This window comes from Notamacropus eugenii, chromosome 2 (assembly GCF_028372415.1).
Source record: "Notamacropus eugenii isolate mMacEug1 chromosome 2, mMacEug1.pri_v2, whole genome shotgun sequence".
Lineage (NCBI taxonomy): Eukaryota > Metazoa > Chordata > Mammalia > Diprotodontia > Macropodidae > Notamacropus > Notamacropus eugenii.
The window spans coordinates 156,738,898-156,756,291 of record NC_092873.1 but is presented as its reverse complement, the minus strand read 5'-3'; the positions used below and the strand labels follow the sequence as shown (position 1 = coordinate 156,756,291).

The 17,394-nt window shown below is 39.8% G+C and overlaps 2 protein-coding genes across 9 annotated transcripts in view; both read right to left on the bottom strand.

Annotated features, from left to right (window-relative positions):
- Positions 1-4,523, bottom strand: part of CYB5R4 (cytochrome b5 reductase 4) — a 122,637-nt gene extending 118,114 nt beyond the window's left edge. For 2 of the 8 annotated variants that reach the window (XR_011974399.1, XR_011974398.1), the window contains exon 1: positions 629-4,523. Coding sequence is in view for 6 of the 8 variants with exons in the window: in XM_072642720.1 (XP_072498821.1) it covers positions 629-769 (141 nt within the window). In the remaining 2 variants the exon portion in view is untranslated. Of the gene's footprint in view, positions 1-480 lie in introns of all 8 variants that reach the window. The other 6 variants (XM_072642720.1, XM_072642715.1, XM_072642719.1 and 3 more) reach the window with 6 other exon arrangements.
- Positions 4,524-4,613: 90 nt separating this feature from the next.
- The window catches only part of RIPPLY2 (ripply transcriptional repressor 2), an 84,915-nt gene continuing 72,134 nt past the window's right edge, over positions 4,614-17,394 (bottom strand). Inside the window, exons 4-7 of the mRNA XM_072642723.1 lie at positions 10,721-16,741; positions 10,177-10,255; positions 9,019-9,083; positions 4,614-4,909 (exon numbers count right to left, since the gene is read on the bottom strand). Coding sequence (XP_072498824.1) covers positions 4,741-4,909; positions 9,019-9,083; positions 10,177-10,255; positions 10,721-10,830 — 423 coding nt within the window. The 5' untranslated portion in view covers positions 10,831-16,741 and the 3' untranslated portion in view covers positions 4,614-4,740. The remainder of the gene's footprint in view (positions 4,910-9,018; positions 9,084-10,176; positions 10,256-10,720; positions 16,742-17,394) is intronic.

The window sequence follows — 17,394 nt, the reverse complement described above, 5'->3', positions numbered from 1 at the left end:
TCGATCCGATCAACCCTCGAATGTCTCCTGGCGTGTTCCCTGACCCCTTGTGCTCCGTTCACCCCGTCTCTGGGACGGCCTTCATTGGACTGCGTCCCCTTCCACCCCCTCCCCTCCCCATTAACACCCCCTATGCTCCGGAGGTCTCTGAAAAGAGGGCTTGGGTCCTATCAATCAAGCAATCGACAAACATCTGTGAGCGCCTCCTGCGTGCCGGGCGCTGCGCTGATCTCTGCGGACGTAAAGCAAGGCCAAAGGCAGTCTCTGCTCCCGAGGAGCCTTCGCTCCAGATCTGGAGCCCGACGCCGGTCCCAGGCCGGGGACCGGGAAGAATGGGCGCGAGGGCGACCAAGGGCAGACAGGAGCCCCGGCGGCAGAGAGGAAGGGGCCGGGCGAAGGAAGCGCAGCAGCGGGCCGCGCCCGGGAGGGGCCGCAGGAGCATCCGCAGGCTCCGGGCCTCGGGGCCTTCCCCGGGCTTACCTTACTGCGCCCCCCGGAGGCGGCGCGCTGCTGCGAGCCGGGGGCGGGGAAAGCCTGGGAAGGAACGTTCAGCATCCTGGCAAGAGAGGAGCGGGCTCCGCCCGGACGTACTGCCACCGGCCGAACCTCTCCCTGCCCACCCACTCACCGCTCCGGCTCCGGGGCCGGGCAGCGGCCAAGCCCCCGGCCCACTTCCGGGGTCGTCAGAGCGCCTCCAGGTGAGGAGCACACCATGACGCAGCACGTCGCCGCCACCGTCGCAGCCTCCGCGGGCGGGGCCGTGACGCATGAGCAGAAGGGAGGGCTTGGGGAGGGGTAGAGGAGAGGAAATCGGGACAGCGGCTAAGCGAGGGTGGAGCCAGGGCGCAAACTGCGCATGCTCCCAAGCTAAAGTTCTGGCTGACGTCTCCTGAAACAGCGTCCAACCTCAGCACCGAAATCCGGAGACAGCGACTTTGCGCAGAGCGGGGCCAAGGAGTCCAGTGAAAGCTGTCCCAGTTCCTGGTGCTGACTGAAGGGCTTTCTCCTACAGCGGCAGTCCTAGCTTTCGCTGCAAGCGCTAACCACGCTCTCCGTTCTCGTCCTTATCAATCAATCGACAAGCATTTCTTCAGGGCCTGTGGCCAGGCACAGATTTCAGACAATGCAATGAATAATCGCCACGGTTATTTCCTGCTCTAACAATACACGGCGTCCTAGCTCTTCAGAAGCATATTACCGCACGTAATAAGAAGAACAACATTATACAGCGCCTACTATGTGCCAGGCACTGTGCCCTTTACTGCACATAATAATAAGAACAACATTATACAGCGCCTACTATGTGCCAGGCACTGTGCCCTTTACTGCACATAATAACAACATTATACAGCGCCTACTATGTGCCAGGCACTGTGCCCTCTTTACTGCACATAAGAAGAACATTATACAGCGCCTACTATGTGCCAGGCACTGTGCCCTCTTTACTGCACATAAGAAGAACAACATTATACAGCGCCTACTATGTGCTAGGCACCATGCCCTCTTTATAGCTATTATCTCATTTGATCCTCACAACAACCCTGGGAGGAAACGGCTATTATTATTCCATTCTACATGTGGATAATGATAATAGCTAACATCTATACAGAGAGTGTACAGAGCACTGTGCTAAGTGCTTCGCAGTTACAGCATTCGATCCGTACTCCGACCTTGGGAGGCAGGCGCCGTCATCATCACCATCATTATTATTGAGGGAATACCATCTTACAGATGAGGACACTGCATAGGTCTTACCTTCTAGAAGTTTACAATCATTTACCAACAGGATCACAGAATTCTAAAGCTGGAATGGACCACTGAGCTCATCCAGTCCCACTTTCTCATCTTACAGATGATTCCCAGAAAGGATAACTGAGTTGTTGAAAGTCATAAATGACAGTTAGGATTTAAATCCAGCTACTCTGATTCCAAATTCAATGCTTTTTCTTTCATTTATTAAAAAAAATTCTCCAAATCCCACATGTGAGGTTTGAGACACTTGTACTTCTAGATACTATTTTAAATTTTCAAAAAGGAGCCTGGCCTAGTGATGCCAGTCTCATGACCTGGAAGATCTAGGCTCATATCTGGCCTCTGATATCCCACAGTTATGTGACCTTGGTTCAATCACTTAACCTCTTTCTTAATTCCTGTGGGCAACTGATAGTTGCCAATATGTATCAGTGGTGGGGAGGTGAGTGGGATGGGGGTAGGAGACAGGAAAGATGTCCTCACACTTGGAACTCCCTACACAGAAAAAATCATAGATATGGAATTTATATTTTAAATTCTTCTCTATTCTAGCCCCCAATCAACAACTCCTTTAGCCCTGTAGTCTGACTCCCAGCAATTTCTGGATTTTCCCCAACCAGAAAGGAGAAACAGTGCACCAATCTGATAACCCCATGACTATAACAGCACAAATTCATATAAATACATGAAGCACAAACATAACTGAGAATACACATTTCTGACTAACTAGAGCTCAGATTGGTGATCCTTTGTTGCTTTTCTAAACATCACTCAGACTTCAACCCTAAGAATAGAACACAGAAAGGCAGGAAAAAAAGTAAAATAAAAGCAGCTCCAAACCTTAGAATCAGTCAATAAACATTTATTAACTGCCTACTATGTGCCAGGTACTGTGCTAAGCACTGAAGATATAAAAGAGGCAAAAGACAAGCCCTGCTTTCAAGGAGCTTGATGATATTTAATGCCTCATGGTTCCTTGAGATCCCCTTCCCACCCTTTGTCAGGTTCTGGACTTTAGCGCATGGCTTGAATTTGACACTTGTCTTTACCTCCCTTTCTGCTTTAATACCTCAGTTGGAACCAAACCTTAAGGAGTAGGACATTAAAGTTCTGGTGTACATATTATTTACTAGAAATAACAGTTATTATCCTAGAAAACAAGGCAAAGAATGTGTGTGTGTGTGTGTGTGTGTGTGTGTGTGTGTATAGCATCATCTCTCAATTTTGAATCCCTATGTGTCTGACTGAGTGATGAAGTGAATTTGTTCAAAATATCCTATCAAGTATGCTTTTTGAATGCTCATCATCTTCTCAGGAGCAGGTTTTCACTTGTCACTATGCTAAGATAGAACAATATAATTTCTGTGCCAATCTATAAGTGAATACTTTTTAAAATTGTAATTGTATATATGAAATTCATAACAATTACATTTTTTCATATCAATATCTGAAGTTAGAATGACTTCTCTCTTTCTGTGTGGGTGGAGGTGGGGTAGGTGTGGGTGTGGGTGGGTGGGTATGTATATAGATATACACACATACATACATACATGGAAGTATAAAGAAAATAAACATAACAGAATAGTAGTTTGATATGTTACATATAGTGTTATATAATACTGTAATTTTGTGGGTTTATTAATATAGAGAGAGAAAAAGGAGAGAGAAGACATTTCAGCTCTTTAGATACTGAAACAAGAAAAGGTAACTATTGTGGATTTCTTAATTTACTACACACTAAGGAAGCTTAATTGTAAAATATTTGGACTATTGCAGGTTTAGCTATTTGAAAGGTGATTATATAAAGTGAAATTTGCATCATTTTTATCGATGATTTTTTTAAAAGTTCATACTGGATCCCAGTCATGGTTATACTATTACCTAAAAAGATATTTCTCTTAATAGCAAACATGTTTGGCAGCACATTGGACTTTTCTTCATAGTCTATTTAATTTAAGAATAAAAATAAATTATTGGATCATGCATCAAGCTGGCACTGGCTGGGCAGAGTATACATATTGATTAAATTAAACTTTTAAAGGAGCAATGAAATACTTAATTACATGTCAGCTGACATCAGGAAAATTCTATAAAGGCTAGAAGATAATACCAGATGATGTAAGATCCAGATTTAAAACTGAAATATTTATCCCTTGACTCACTCATTTATTCAAGAAATACTTATTCAGAGCCTATTACGTGCAAAGCATAGTGCTTGGATTCATGACTTTGATATTGAAACTCCTTTCTATGATTATGAAATATAAAAAAATGTGATGGGGGAGTCTAGACCTGTGATTGCACCCACACAGGGAATTCCCAGTAGAGCTCATTCCCTTCACTAGAATAGGTCAGGAATTCTTGTGTAATTTATAATCTTGGTTACCTAGGGCACAAAGAGGTTCAGTGATATGCCCATGATCAAATAGCTAGTATGTAACAAAGACCTGTAGGATCATAAATCTGTAGCTAGAAGGGACTTCAGAAGCCACCTAGTCCAATGTCCTCATTTTTCAGATGAAGAAACTGAGGCCCACAGAGTGAATTGTCTAAAGTCTCACGGGTAGTAAGTATCAGAGGTAGGATCTGAACCTGAGTCATCTGATTCCAGAGTCTGAGTTTTATCCACTGTTTCATGCTGGAAAAACAAGAACTTTTTTCTTGACCCCAAAGCTGACTCTCTATCTACTATGCTATAGTTCCTCTCTCAAAACTTTTAATAAAAACCCCAAATTGTCACAACTTAACTTTTAAAAATCAAAAATGATAAAAATGCAATGAAAAGAAATGTACTTGTTTCTGATAGGGTGCTAGCATTATAACTGGGAGTAGGGAAGCATGACAAAGGCCAAACTACCCTATCAATTGCAAAATATTGTAACATTTTATTAATAACTTACACACAAATAAATTATATTTTAAAAACACTATGATACATTTGTACATTGAAATTTTAATGCTATAAATTTTGAATTCCTTCAAAAAGAATCAATCCAATTCAGTTCCTGAATCCTGAATCAGCTCCTCCTCCTCCTCCTCATCTTCACTATCAGAATCTTCATAAAATGAAATTGTAGCTTGAATTGGAAAATTTTTCAGAAGAGATTCTGCTTCTTGATACAAGAAATCATAACATTTTGATTTGGGCCAAAATAGTCTGAAACAAGCGGACAACATAGTATGCTTTATTCTTCATGTACATTTGTTTTCAGAATCCTTATAGTCATGAAATTCTCCCATTGATGCCCCAAGCTTCCATTCACCCAACAGTTGGTAGATGCCCTTTGTATGGTTCCATGAGGTCAGTATTAGTATCCTAGCTTTCATATGATAAAATTTCAGCATATCTTAATAACTGATTTTTTATGGCACCCCATCCCATCCCAAACAAGATTCTAAGTTGAAAATGCACAACTACTTAAAAGAATGACCAAATATTGCCTTCCTTTCACAGAAGTATAAGGTCAGCATTTTCACTTGGATCGGTGGTTCAAGATTTATGTCACTTCAGTCACAATACTTACCAGAAACAATTTTGCTTCCTAATTTCTAAATAGTTTGAAAAGCAATTTAATCTGACACACTTTGAGTTCTCATGACAGTAAAGGTTGAAATATGACAAATTTTGCACAAAGACAATATACATGCTTGAAATTAATAAATACTGCCTAATATGTTATGTCCATGGTCAGCAAATATAATCATGGAGACTATAAGATAGAGACAGACTAAAAAACAAAAACAAAATTTTGTTTTTGTCATTTATGGTTCAGATTGGGTTTGCTGCATATAAAATTTTCTCAGCAACTTAATTTTGTGGGAGAAATAGACTGTGGAAAAACTAATTATAATTTCTGAATTTATTTAATATGGATTTTCACTTTATTATTCATTTCACAGATTTAATACAGTTTTCTTTTTTGCCAAGGTAACATCAATGTACTCTACTGGTGGTATTTTAGGTAAAGGTAAGGTTTCAAAAAGATAGATTGACTATATAAAGCAGAATTCAATATTGTGAAAAATTCCCACTGATTTTAAAAGGAATGCTATCTTTATGAGCATTACTGGAAAAAGATCTGAGTAAGAAAATATACACTTAAAGGTGGAACATTCTGTTAAAAACAATCTGCACTGCATTTTTTTTCTAACAGAAAAATCTTTTTGGTATTTATTCTGTCCTTCTGGAACCCATTTTATGATTCTAATAAAACAACCATTTTGATGGAGGAAAATCATATTGAAAGCTGATAATTAAGTTGAAGAAAAAGTCTCCATAACAATCAGATTGTCATAAAATTCTCCTTTCTAGTCCTATAACAAAGTCTGCATATTTGCCTTTATTCTCCCTCCCTTACACAGTTAGCTTAGCAGCAACCATATCCCTAAATTATGCAGCTTAATAGGTTTTAAACCTTGCCCCAAACCTTCTCTGGAAGTACTTCTACTAACTCAAGCCCTACCCCACCCCCAACACAAACCTATGAATCAGGAATCATATTCTTAAAGTAATACAGTTCTGAACTTCAAAAATCTTCATATTCCAGTTAGAAGTTAATCAAGCACAGATAGCAATATGATGGGCTGTCACTTGAGGGTTTTACTCTAACCAAAATATGAAGGTAAAAAGTTTATTTTCCACAGCAATCTTGTAATTTGAAACTTATACCCCTAGATTGAGACTGTAACACCATCTTTCAAAATGAAAGTCACAGTAAAAATAACAGGGCACTTCTCAATCCCAATATTTGATTATACACATATATCCAGACATCAGAATTCCAACAGCCTCAGTCTTCCAGAACCTTGCCCTAAACCTGAAAGTGAGAAAGACCTCAGAGGGTGTACCACTTTACATTCACCAAATGGGAAAAAAAAAATATTAAAAGCAATGAAACACTATGCTGGCAAATTGTGTACAAACACGTACAACCTATTCATTGTTGGTGGAATTGCAAACTTACATATCATTTTAAAAAACGATATCTTTAGTTCATAGTAAAAGTCACAAAAATAATCATATCCTTTGATCCAAAAATTTCACCACGGGGGATATCCCTGGAAAGTGTTATCAAAACCAAAACCAAAAAGGAAGCTATCTGTACAAAGATTTCCACAACAGCATATATAATTATCAAGAAAGGAAGGAAGGAAGGAAGGAAGGAAGGAAGGAAGGAAGGAAGGAAGGAAGGAAGGAAGGAAGGAAGGAAGGAAGGGAGGGAGGGAGGGAGGGAGGGAGGGAGGGAGGGAGGGAGGGAGGAAGGAAGGAAGGAAGGAAGGAAGGAAGGAAGGAAGGAAGGAAGGAAGGAAGGAAGGAAGGAAGGGAGGAAGGAAGGAAGGAAGGAAGGAAGGAAGGAAGGAAGGAAGGAAAAGAAAAGACAAAAGAAGCAGTACAAATATCCAATAATAAGGGAACAGTTAAACAAGTTGTACTTCAATGCAATGGAATACTGTAATACAATTAAGGGCAACCTATATGATGTTTACAAAGAAACCTGGAAGATTTTATAGGAAATAGTATAAAATGAAAAAAAGCAGAATGAGAAAAATGGTGTATACAATATTCACAAACATTTCAGAATAAAAGTGAGTAAGAATGAATAAACAAAACTCTGCTGGGGATTTAGAGTGATTAAAAATATGGTCATGCTGCTTTATGCATTGAAATTAAGCAATTTAAATGTAAACAGTAAGCCAGTTTAATGGATTGTATTGATGTTCCATGTTAATCACTTTAAAAACACATCCACACACAAAAGAAAAAAAGAAAAAGGCCTCAGAGTCAAATAGGCTAGAAGGCCTGCTCACTTCACTGAAAGGAAAGGCTAAAGGCATTTTTAGGCCAGAAAAAAAAAAAAAAAGAAACTAGGGAAAGGGGTGGAGATTAGACTTGTGTGTATAATCTTGTTACCCAGTTTCCCCTAATTTTTAGAAAATTAGAAGAACATAGGAGGAATGGTACTTCCAGAAGTGGAAATAATCAAAAACTGAAAGCTGACATTAAAGAATACAGCTCAACCTGCTGAATCATCAACTATAAAGCAATCTTTATACTGTGAGAGAAAATCCACTATATACAGTACCTTATACCCCTGAGAGCATCACTGCATTAAAATTAAAGGATGATGAAAGATGAATAATGTTCAGTGGACTCTGATTATCTAGCTTCAGATACCTAAAGGTTTTTGCCACTGAGGACAAGACTCTAAATGTCTCAGCACCCCAAGGCAACTTTGTAAAATTGTCAGTTGCAAAAGATCGACATTGGTAGAGGAAATTTCCTCATCTAAAGAACCCTCCACCAATGAAATCATTGTGCAAACACAATCTGATTTTTTAAAAGCATGCATTATATACACAGATTTTATATATATATATATATATACATATATACGTATATACGTATATATATACATATATACATATATATGTATATATTTCCATTAAAGCTGTTACAACTTTAAATTATTGCCTAATAGTGTAGGTTTTGGTTATATGGAAAATTCATTTATGTGGAACACCTCATTCTCCAAGGTGTGAATAAACATGCCTACTATAAATATTATCTCGGAGCTCTATATAATACATACAAAGGCCAGAATTATGATCCTTACGTTTTATTGGCAGCAATGACGAACCCGAAATTATAGAACTGTGAAAATGCTTCCATTCCAGAGCTCTTCCCTGGACCACACAACCTTTCTGACTATAAAATGACAAATGACCATAATCTCTAGGGTCCTTCTGAGGCTTCCCTTTCTAATTCCTAAGGATATCATCCCACTGTCCTAGCTAAATTAATAGCTTGAAAGCTGTCATCTCATGTAGTCTCATTCCTCTTATTCATTTTCAACAGGGATAAAAAAAAAAAGTGCTCCTTGAATGACGCCAACTTCATTTACATCCTGCAGGCTTTTAAAACATCTGCAAGATGCAAGGTGACACTGCCGTGCTTCTCTGCATCAGAGCTTCTCCCTAACATTTCCCTTTACGATAAAAAATATTTCCCAAGAATTTATGACGTAATAGGCATAACGATTCTTTAGGTGGGGACAGGGACTATTATATTCCTACATTATGGGAGAAAGAAAAACATGAATCTGCAAACAGTAACAGAATAGCTTTAAAAAGGTCCTATTTTTCAAAGGAAGGAGGTCCTGGACCATCTGACACCCAGCCAGCCAAGACAACGTTGTGCAATTCCTTCCTACTACTCTCCTCGGGTGGGTGAAAGAGTAATTAGAGGAGGTAAGATATGCCACTCACCTGACTGGATGTTTATACTGGGAAAGTTTTCCAGAGGTTTCTGTCATCCCAGGCACATCACACACCTAAGATTTAAATGAAAAGGAACGAAATTACTCACTGCAAGGAGAAGCCGGTAGAATGGATCATCCCCACAGTATATTCAGCCCCGCCTACCGAGCTCTGGAAGCCGCTGCGGATCCCTTTCTAGAACCAAATCTAAATCTTTTTCAAGGAAAACATCCTTCGGATCCCACTGGCAGAGAGGTTCTACCAGGTGGAATCTCAGGGATGGTAGAGATGCCCAATATAGTGTAGGGGCTAATAGGACTCACAGGATCGTGACTTTAATAGTCACTTGGGTCCTGACCCTCCTATGTCAATGATCTGTGATTTCGTCAATGTGCGAACTCCTTCCAATGACGCAAATAGCAGAATTTCTCCTCCCCCTCACGCACTTTACGCCTCGCTCTAATTCGCCTATTTGCTGTTCCATCTTCCTCCTCCGTGCCTTTGCCTCTGCCCTCCCCCATATCTGAAATGTTCTCCTTTTTCACCTGCTGACTCTTAGAATCCTTAGACGCTACAGATCAGATACTTTTAGAGCCCCTTCTCACTGCAGTTGGCACCCCCACCCAATGCTGTATTAAGTGTTTGTATTCATGTATAGGTGAATGTGCTGTATTGGCCCCGGGGCAATGCTAGCTCCTTAAAGGCATGTGACTGCTAGGTTTTTGTACCCCCAGCACACTAGTCCAGTGCCAGGAACATAATAGACCCTTAATAATTGCTTGCTAAATTAAACTTAATCTGTCTAAAGACGTTGAAAGGCATCAGTCAGAGAAATGAAGTTACTTGAAGTTCGGCATCATATTACCTTCCACTCTCCCTATTCCAAGCCCTCCTCCCTCCCCCTGTCTCTGTCTCTCTGTCTCTGTCTCTCTCTGTCTCTCTCTGTGTCTCTGTCTCTGTCTCTCTCTGTCTCTGTCTCTCTGTCTGTGTCTCTGTCTGTCTCTGTGTCTCTGTCTCTGTCTCTGTCTCTCTCTCTCTCTCTCTCTCTCTCTCTCTCTCTCTCTCTCTCTCTCTCTCTCTCTCTCTCTCTCTCTCTCCTTACTCTTCCCCCCTCAATACTGAGTGTCTGCATATCTCTCAGGCTGTTTTAGGACAAGGGACACTTACGGTATCCTTGGGGTTGGGCTGCATTTTCTCCGCTTCCACTATAGGGGTGCCAAGCCAAGGTCTCCAAAAAGCGGGCGACCTGCAAGTCGCGGGGGAGTGAAGAAGAGAGCAAGGACACCAGAGAGAAGTGTGAGTCAGAAGCAAGGCGGCTGTCGTGATTGTGAAGCAGAGGGATTAAGACTTTCCTGAGAGAGAAGGGGGAGGGAGGTTTGAGGTGGATGGGGGCTGGGTGAGCGACGGAGGGAGGGAGAGAGGAGGGGAGAGAGAGAGAGAGAGAGAGAGAGAGAGAGAGAGAGACAGACAGACAGACAGACAGACAGACAGAGACAGACAGAGACAGAGACAGAGAGAGAGAGAGACAGAGAGAGACAGAGACAGAGAGAGACAGAGACAGAGAGACAGAGAGACAGAGAGAGACAGAGACAGAGAGACAGAGAGACAGAGACAGAGAGCCAGAGAGCCAGAGAGAGGTATGCGGGAACTGGGGAAACTGGGTTCTTTCGGCCAAACGTGGGGAAGAGAGAGGGATTGAGGCGTTGAATACCGTGAGTTGTTGTTCCCTGGCCTCAAGGTCTGAGAAGCTGGGGTTTCAGGAAGCAAACGGCAGCATCTGGCCCAGAAGGGTCCTGGGTCCGAGCTCTCTAAGCTCTCCATGTATACACCCAGTCACTACGGCAGGAGCTCCTTCTCCCACACCCCGCAGCTCTGGTCTTCTTTATATAGGCAAGATGACCTGATGCATATTTAGAAATACCCCCCTCCCCACGCCATGCCAGACCTCCGGCCAGCGGGGTAAGCAAAAAGGCTGAGCGTGAAGGCCAGTTCGGGTAAACAAGGCGGGGTGCGAACGCGTGCAGCTCCCAAATGGCCCAAGGAGGGATTTTTGGCAAGCAAGTGTTAATCGCTCTTAAATAGACACATGGCAACCACACTAGCCTATTTCCATGTGAAGAGGGGAGGAGGAAAGATTAAGCGAATCTACATGTTTTGTGGATTTTTGCAAAAAAACTGGTAGTGTCTGGGGCCACCCGAACCGCGCTAGTCCCCTGGCTTTTCTACTAGGGCAGCTGCACTCAGCTAGGCATCCAGGGCTCCAAGAATGGGACTAGAAATGCAAATAAAAAGGGGCTTCCTTGACCCCCTTTCACAAGGCCCAGTCAAGGATATGAATAAGAGCCCTATTATACAAGGCAGATTAAACTCCTTGAAGGAAGGGAGGGTGCCTTTTAATCTGATTTGTACCTTCCCTTCTCAGAACTGTGTACGTGTGGCTTCTTTAATATAATTGGACAATGATGATCATCTGTCAAGGAAAAAACTGAACAAGATAGGAAGTGGTCCAAGGATGAAGAAGTCAGAGAAATCATACTGTCTTGTGATATCCGTATATAGCCATATATTAAAGTTATGTTGTCTGCTGTAGTTTTTCTTCTTTTGCCTCCCCCTTTTCCCCCATTTAATTGTGAAAAACCAAGCATATGCTTAAATCCACATTCTGGAACCATTTAGCCTCTAAACTCAGTGCTATCCACTTAGTGGGTGCTGCTTAGGAGAAAAACTACAAAGAAGATTTTTTTTTTCAAATATAATAGGAAAGATTTTAATCATTGTGGGAATTTCTTCCACCTATGAAAATCACAAGAAAGGGAGAGGGGGATTCCTGAGACCAAGGGAACAAGCATTTATTAAGGCTGCTATTAAGCATTTGCAAATATTAACTTATCTGATCTTCGTAACAACCCAGTGAGTTTAAGTACTAAATACCTAGCTGTGGCTTAACAGATAAGTCCTAAGGAGGTTGTGACTTGAAGAGGGACCTACAGAGAGAACCCTACACCAAGATATCTCAACTATGAACTTTAAGTATTATAAGGTGCACTTTCTCTTAAAAATTGTAGGTGGACTATTTGAATTTAAGGGGCAGCTAGGCAGTGAAGTGGATAGAGTACCAGGAGTTAGGAAGACTCTTCATCTGGCCTCAGACACTTACTTGCTGTGTGACCCTAGGCAAGTGACTTCACTTCACCCTTTTTGCCTCCTTTTCTCATCTGTAAAATGAGCTGGAGAAGGAAATGCCAAACTATTCCAATATCTTTGCTAAGAAAATCCCAACTGAAGTCATGGCGGATTGGACACAACTGAAAAACAACTGAACAATTAATTTGAATTCAAAGTGCAATATTTTTTCTACTGAATGAGTGAATCAAACCTCTTCTGGGTGGGAAAACTACTTTGAACTAAATATGTCCTTAGCTGCTCTACTTACTCCTGTTTCTTTTTCTTAGAATTACATTAACCATCTGAACCTAAGGAAATTAAAGAGGAATTAAGAATAATAACTATCAAGAGACACTAAATTGTCAGTTTGTACATAATGCATATACTATTAGTGTGGATGTAATGTGTTCTGCTGAACCCTCTAACATTATAAGCAAAAATCACTATGTTAAGTAGGGGGTTTTGTGACTGGGAAAATTTTAATATCAGAATCAGCTTAAAATTTTGGCCCATTTTAACATTGTGTTCATGCTACTTATACTGTTTGTCTTTTTTCCTTAGCCTTTCCATTGAACTAAGCAAGATTCAACCTCCCCCAGAAGACCATAGATTTTCTCTCACCAGCAGCCAGCTCTTTACATTTTTAATGACTGGGGATGGGATGGAGAAGGGCTAGGAGAAGCAGTAGTGACAGCTTCTGGAAATGTGAACTGCTTACCTCCTGTCATGAGGGTTTGCTACAAGGGTAGGAACCTTTCTATGCTATAGTAGTAAATCCTGAAATAGCATGATTTACCTATAAACTCTACAGCAAATAGAGGTTAAAGGACTAGCTCAGACTTCAAGGTCATCAGCATTTTCTATGCTGCTGGCTTATTATTCTGAATTTACCCCCTCTCCCTACCAAACATGGATGCCTTTATACATGTTTCAACAATAGAGACTAACCAATCACATGGAAACTCTGGAATATAGATATTATTATAATGGAAAAGGAGCAAACAAAAGCACTAGTAGGATGTTAGATTGTTTGCTAACCAAGAAAAAAATAAAAAATGCCAAGTTGTATCTTTCTCACCCTTTCCCAAAAATACTATACATGAAAATCAAATTTAGATGCAGAATTTTAGAACTGGTAGAGAACTTAAAAATCTCTAGTCCAATCAAGTCATTTTGCAGAGAAGGAAAGTGAGGATAAAAGAGGGCAAATGACTTGACCAAAGTCATGCCAACACTTTCTTCACATATATAATAAGATTTGCATCTAAGTCAGAGTCTCATAAATCAGATTGTGAGAGAAGAAAACATAGATGCAAATTAGGTCAAGAGGAAAGCATAGTGAAAGTCATTTTCAAAAATACCTCACTTTATGAAAACACAGAATTCCAGGTTTACAAATACATAGTGATTTGGATGTAGTTATTTGCTTTACAAAAGAACGTTTCACTTTTAAAAATTGTTGTCTTAAGATTTCTTTCAGTAGAGACTTCCTCTCATGTATTTACAATATTCAGATTTACAGAAATTTAGTTTATAGTTCAACTTTCCAGGAACACATATATAATAAAAAGCAGCACATACCTATATTTCCAGCCTCCACCCTATATATTTCAGTTAGGATGACAGAGACAAAGAACTATACCAAGTTCCTTTTTTTTGCTGCTGTCATTGTTTTTAAAGTCATATGAGAGAGTCAGTGTGGCGTAGTGGATTGAAAACCAATCTAGAACTCAGAAAATTTCAGTTCTAGCCCGATCTCTGATAGGTACTAGCTGTGTGACCCTGGGCAAATCACTTAACATATCAGTGCTCTTGGAAACTCTCTAAGACTGTGTAAATTGTAGAGGCAATTATTTGGAGAGGGAATTTCCTCACTTGGGAGTTCATTATACTAACATAATTACTAAGTTTAGTCTCTGTCCCTATGAGAGTATGATCAATGACCTTTACACAGAAAATTTAAATGCTATTGAGATGGATAACAGAAAAGTCTTTGTGAGTTCACTAGCCTTGCTCACAATTCTCCTGAATTATTTTCTTTCTAATTCAACAAACTATAGTTCTACATGTGATAAATCAGACATCCTAGTCAGAATAAGAAAAAGGAAAAAGGAAAATTTGAAGAATATAATTTAGGTTCCCTTTTTGGATGTGACCTGCTGTTGGCCTCTCTTCTCAATGAGACCTCATTAAGTGTGTGACTTACCCACCACTTATACAACGAGGTGAGACTCAGAGGTGTGAAGGACTGAGGAGAATATAATGACTCACAGCTGTTACTGCCACCTTGGGCCTCCATGATAAAGGGTCCTACTTGGTGCAGTCCCAAGAGAGTTCATAGCTCCTATGCATTTCTTTTTATTCAAGACTTTATAAATATTATATAAAGAAAACTACAAGACAATGTAATTTACTTTACTCATGTAGAAAAGATAATGTAATCATTTTCAAGGAGTCATCTTTCAACAAGCATTTTTAAGGGCTTACTATGTACCAGGCACTATGCTAAATATTGGGGATAGAAAGACAAAAACTTGTACCCTATCCTCAAAGGAGTTAATGTCAGTTCAACAGATGTTTATTAAGCACCTACTTGGTCCAGTGCATTGTGCTAGGTGATAGAGATATAAAAATGAAAAATGACATATCTTTTCTCCCAAGAACTTACTAAGGATAAACTAAGTTCACAAATAGCTATAATAGAGGTTAAAGTGTAATAAGTGCATAGGACAAGTCCAACAGAGAGAACTGAAAGATTTGGTGGGAGGAGGTATCATTTCTGGCTAGCTTTGTAAGGGTGGCCCCAGGACTAGGGCCTTGAAAGAAGGAAAGTGGTTCAACTGCCAAAGTATCTTGGAGGAACAGGCACATGGTGTTCACAAAGAAAAGAGGGTAAGACAACAGTGGGAAAAGACTAGAAACAGATTGTGGAGGGCAGTAAATGCTGACCGGGATAAGGAATTTTAACCTAGGGAAAACAGTGATTCTCCGACAGGTTTTGAGCAGGGGAGTGATATAGTCAGGTCTTTACATTGGGAAATTGCTTTGTCTGTGGTGTGAAAAATAAATTGGAGAGGTGAGAGATAGGATGTAGGGTAGACTTCAGTTAAGAAGCTTTTTCAGTAGTCCAGGTGAGAAGTAAGGAAGGTCTAAGCTGCCAGAAGGAAGATAAAGTTTGATTGTTAACATCTGACTTTATTAATAGGTTTAATAATATTTATTTTAATTATGTAAATTTACCAATATTCATTGAGTCATTTTTGAAAGTTTTATAAATATACCTGAAGTATGACATTCAAAGGCTATTCCTGAAGTTAAACAGCAAAAGAAAATCAAATGACCTTTTCTAATAGTCAAGGTTATTTTGAAATATGCATCTATGTTTTACATGTTGTCATTGATAATTTTAATTTTTTTTAATGATTGTTAGGATTTTTTTCTTTCTTTTGGGCTCTACCTGGGAGTTCACAGACATAAGGAATTCGTAATTTTGGAAACTAATGAAGAACAGTTGTTGTTGTTCAGTCATTTTTAGTTGTGTCCAACTCTTCATGAGCATCTATAGTAATAGCAAAATAGACAAATAACACTGGACTATTCCTTAGTCACCAGAGAGATCCAACAAGTTAGGGATCAAGTATAGTAAAAACCACCTGGAAACTGTGCTCTGAATTGTTGTCATTCAGTTGTGTCTCACTCTTTGTGATCCTGTGAACCCTAGCACCCTAATACCATCCATGGTATTTTCTTGGCAAAGATCATGGAGTGATTTGTCATTTCCTTCTCCAGATCATTTTACAGATGAGAAAACTGAGGCAAACAGGGTTAAATGATTTGCCCAGGATCACACAGCTAGTAATTGTCTGAAGCTAGATTTGAACTCATGAAGATGAGTCTTCCTGATGCTAAACTCAGTGCTCTTTAGTTTTAGAGAATTGCTTGGTTTGCTGAGAGTTTAAATGATTGAAGATTAGCTGTGGTCACATAGCTATTATATGTCAAAAGCAGCTTCTCAGGCCTTCTTGATTCTAAGACCAACTCTCTATCCATTTTGCTATGTTGACTCTCTTTCCATCACTCGTGTAATGACATTAAGGGGCAATCTCCATTGCCCTGATCTATATCTTATCACTGGACCCAGATGGTTCTGGAGGAGAGAGCTGGTGACTTTGCACAGACCTCCCTTACTTAAATCCAATTTACTTGCAAGTCATGACACGACCTTCCTGATGCCATGGTCCTCTTCGAGAATGAAAGACAAACAACAAAGACATTAAAATTAGTTGACAGAGTGAAGTGAAAAAGTGCTGCAGAATATTTTTCATTTACCATGAACCCTAGTGATTGTTGTTAGCTTTGTTTCAATGATAATGCCCTTTGATGGTACCATTGGTACTGAGTAGAAAGGTTTGTTAACTAACTGATGGAAATTAGGTCCATTGTGCATACTGTCACCTGTACACCATGGACTACAGGACTTTCAATCTCCCAAATGGAATTCCAATGTCTTCTTATTGGGTTTTGCCTGCAGATTATTTCAAGTCTGCCAGAAACCAAGTAGTTGACTCTGAGGAGGGAATAAAAGTAGCAAAACATATTTACATGAGCATCAACATTTTTTTCAATTAACAAGTATTTTTAAATTAATCTGTTCCTCCATTTCCCTCCCCACTGAGCAAATTAAATATGTGCACTCATGTATACACACACACACATAATATCTCCATACACAAATATATAGTCTGGCAAAACCAACCCTCACATTAGTCATATTTTAAAAAAAGTATGTATTTTTCCAAATTTTAAGTTTATTATCTGCCTCTCAGGAAGGGAGTAGCATTCTTTACCTTCATTCTTTTGGACTTGGGATTTCTTTCTCTTCTTAAACTAAAAATGAGTATGTAAACTCTAAGCTGACAAGTGACATCATTTTGGACGTTTAAAATGCTATGTCTGAATGTGCCCGATTCACCAATGCCTCAATTTATCTATAAGCTAATACTGTACTATTTCTTTTTTTAATGGGATAAAAATTGTGTAAGGAACTAATATTAAAATGAATGGATTTTAATAGAAATACTTTCAGTCTAAGGATCAGTACTGTTGTGAGGGAAAAATACACAGCCAGTACATTTTCATTTGTAGAAGTCAAAAGCATCTTTAAAGCAGATTTCCCAAATCATTACACAGCAATGTAGGATTATAATTTTACATAGATCT